The following is a 3,641-nucleotide window of genomic DNA, read 5'->3' as shown; positions in this document are numbered from 1 at the left end:
GACACAAACACTTCCTGTTTCTGACCTTTATGGTCACCATAGTAACGGCTGACACGCTCTGATCAAACACTGTCAACAGCCAATCAGCTCTCTGAACAAAGCAGCACGCAGACCAATGACTGCATTCATTTCCAAGTTTAAAGCAGTGAAGAACACAGTCTGTAGGTGAGGAAGAATTTAGTGAGAGCAGATGTTTGGATGGAATTCCTCCAGTTAACAGCTGGAACCGTCCATCTGGATTGTTGGGCTTGTTGTTGGGGTTCCTACAGAGCTCAGAGTGGACACACCAAGGTTCTTCTAATGAATGAAAGTCCAAACTCAAACTAGGAGGGAAAAACATTTTCATCAACTTCAATAAAAATCCAAAGATTAGAAAAAGTGAAGCAACAATGAGTCCTAGTACAGTCCCAGCACTGAAGTCCCTGCTGCTCTTTATACTGGATGTGCTGCATCACTGACTGACAGCTGATGAAGAGTCTCTGGAAACACTCGTTTATCTCCTCTGCTCTTCCTTCTTCTCTCTGCAGGTGGAGGCTGATGATGGTAAACAGGACGGTGTGTGTGCTGAGAGAGGAGGAGCTGTGTCCTGATGATCCAGAGAGGTTGAAGCAGCAGCAGCTTGTGTGTAGAGACGCTCTGACTGGGCCATGTTACTGGGAGGTGGAGAGGAGAGCTTCATCCAGCAGTGACTGACAGAGGAATGAGAAGAAGTGCAGATGACTGTCAGTGCTGCAGAGTGAACTGCTCTGAGAACAGCTCCACTGTCAGACACAATGTAGAGTCCAGCATCATCCCTGTGTGTCCCTCTGGATCTGACAGAGGATCATCAGTGTATCTGGACTGCTCTGCTGCTGCTCTGTCCTTCTACAGTCTCTGCACAGTCTCTGTCTGACTCTGGCTTCAGACCCTCCTGGATCAAACTCACCTGGAAAGACTTTCAAACATCACTCAATAGATTTGAATACAGAATATATTTGATATATACTGTAGATGTACTGTAGAGTTGCAGTTTGTCACTTGTAAATACAGTCTGTGAGCAGCTGTGAGCTGAAAGATCTTTCTAGAAACACGAAATGTTTTCACTCTTCTGTTGCTTTTTCATATATTTCCACAACATTAATATTGATCCCACCTGTCTCACCTGTTTCATGCTTTTATACATAATAACAGGACACGTGTGATCTGAGCGCTGCTGTGGTTGCTGTGCTGCACGTCTTCATTTAGATAACAGAGACATCTAGTGGTTCAGAGGGAGAACTGCAGGAGGTGGAGCTGTGTTTTAGCATGGAAAACTTTTTATCTTTTAGGCGCAGATACAAATATGACAAGTATCAGTGTGAGATACAAAAGGTCACATCAGTCAGCAGAGGGAACAGTGATCACACAGCAATGTACGAATAGAAACATAACAGTGAATCTGGACATGTATACAGATGGAAGCAAACAAACAGGATGTAACACTACATTAAAGCCACAAATGGGAAGAAAACAAACACAAAGGAAAATATATTTGATCTCAGGAATCCAGATCAGATGCTTTAGAGCAGGGGTCGGCAACCCAGGAGGAGCAGAGACCCGAGGCGGCCGCCGGTCCGAGTGTCAGGTGAACTGAACTTCAGGTAAGAAGTTATGACCTGCAGTCTATCTGGGTCAGATAGGCCATCGCATATAGGTAGGACGTTCAGATAGCCAAATCACTTCAAAACTTTGAGTTATGTTGCTAGGACATTAATAACATGCTTCCTGCTTGGATTTATATAGGTAGCATGTTCAGATGGCCAAATCACACTATTAAAACATGCTTCCTCCACACAATCATCTAATGTTGACAAAGAATACAAACACACATGGAGGGGAAAAGACAGCTGTTTTTATTTGAAGTTGTTATGTGTTTTCCGTACATTTTTGGCATTTATATTCTTGGTTGCTCTCTTTATATTTTGCACATTCAAAATGTGCCCATCTTTGGCAAGATTCACACTGCACCTGGAAAGGAAAAATAAATGGCTCATATTCTGTTTGGTGAATACTATTACTCAACATTTTAATCATGATTGGCAAGTAATGATACTAAGACTTGTGTGTTTCTTTTCTTTTGTTTTACCATTTCAATCATGCTGCGGTCAGCGTTAGCATCTAACATGGAGCAAACAATGCAGTAGTCCTCAGCGTTCCCTGAAACACATTCATAGTTAGGTTTTAATCAAACATTGTTTATTGAATAATTAAAAAAATAATAGTACATTTTTTCCAAATATACTTCCTGGAAAATTAGTCTCCTGAATTTTTTAAATTAGACTTTGAGAAGGGTCTTATCTGAAAGTGTTTGAAGAGCACTATTTGTACTGTGCTGTTTGAAAAGCACTATTTAAATTGGAAGTACGCACTAACGTGATAAGGACTTTACTGGACTTACCTCGATTTTCAAGTAGGGTGCAAGCTATCTGCATTCGCTCCAGCACAACTGCCTCTGTAGTGGTTGACACCTCACCGACCTCTCCAAAATCAAGGTAGTGTTCTGCAAACTGTGAGATTGATCATAATTAGAATGTAAAGTCTTAATTAGGTAAAGGATAGGATAATTATAAGCCACAAGGCTTCAGCCTATTCCTTTTTCAGTCACTGTATGATTAAGTACTTCTATGTAAAATGATCATCTTTGTTGTTGTTGACCGAAATAACTTTCACTTCACTTAAATTCACTTAAAGTCTTAATTCTAGCTAACAAGAAATGGAATCATTTGAATAAGGGTTACCTTTAACAGTAAAACTCCACAACTGCTGGAATCCTGTCGCTTGTTGTGTTGCATAGTCTGTAACTGCCACTCCATGGTGTCTTCATGCCCTCTCATCCTCAGAAAATTCCTAGTTGAACAAAAATGTTTGTAATGAAACAAGAATTTTTTTTAAATCTAAGAATAACACCTCAGTATCATACATACCTCCAGTTGCGCAGAATTTTCCTGTCATAAACACCTTCTCCCATTTTTTTCTTTATCCTTCTTTTTCTTTCTTCCTACCTTTTCGACAACTTAAATAAAAATTTTAAATTTCACAATTTACAATTTTACTTAATTTTACCTTTTCCCCTTCAACTTCTCTTCACTCTTTGTTTTTTTTCCCCTGTTCCCTGTCCCCACACTATTCCACAGCTTATCTAACAACATTTCATTTTCTCCTTTATGACCTCCCTTAATTCATATTTTTTGTACTTTAACTCCTCTTACCTTATATTTCCTTCTCCCTTTCCATTCTCTTTCTTTCCTCTTCCCTTCCCCTTACTCCTCCTCTTCCATTAATTTCCTCTTCCCCTTCCTTCTTCCCATCCTTCATTTCCCTTTTCCCCTCTCCCCCCTTTCTATCCTTTCCCCCACCCCTCTTCCTTCTTATTCCTTTCTTTCCCTCCTTTCTTTCTCTTTCCCTTTCTTCTCTTTTCTTTCTTCCCCCTTCCCCCCCCTTTTCCTCCCCTTTTCCCCCCCCTTCTTTTCATAACTCTCTTCCTCCCTTCTCCCCCTTTCCTTTTTTTTTTCCCCCTCTCCCTCCTCCTCCCCTTCCCTTTCCTTTTCCCTTCCCTCCCCTCTTTCCCCTCTCCTTCCTCTCCCCCCCCTTCTTTTCCCCCCCCCATTCCCTCTTTCCCCTTC

At 41.2% G+C, this 3,641-nt stretch overlaps 1 protein-coding gene across 1 annotated transcript; it reads right to left on the bottom strand.

The window, feature by feature from the left end:
* Nucleotides 1-852: 852 nt before the first annotated feature.
* On the bottom strand, nucleotides 853-2,974 carry LOC120739417 (PHD finger protein 13-like). The gene is made up of 5 exons (XM_040041161.1): nucleotides 2,943-2,974; nucleotides 2,757-2,865; nucleotides 2,417-2,525; nucleotides 2,105-2,175; nucleotides 853-1,986 (listed from the first exon to the last, which is right to left on the bottom strand). Exons 2-5 carry the CDS (start codon nucleotides 2,850-2,852, stop codon nucleotides 1,885-1,887), a joined length of 378 nt encoding a protein of 125 aa, XP_039897095.1. The 5' UTR covers nucleotides 2,853-2,865; nucleotides 2,943-2,974; the 3' UTR covers nucleotides 853-1,884.
* Between the last annotated feature and the right edge of the window lie 667 nt (nucleotides 2,975-3,641).

The sequence above is a fragment of the Simochromis diagramma genome, unplaced genomic scaffold, assembly GCF_900408965.1.
Source record: "Simochromis diagramma unplaced genomic scaffold, fSimDia1.1 OVJJ01000636.1, whole genome shotgun sequence".
Lineage (NCBI taxonomy): Eukaryota > Metazoa > Chordata > Actinopteri > Cichliformes > Cichlidae > Simochromis > Simochromis diagramma.
This window is presented reverse-complemented; position numbering and strand designations above follow the sequence as displayed.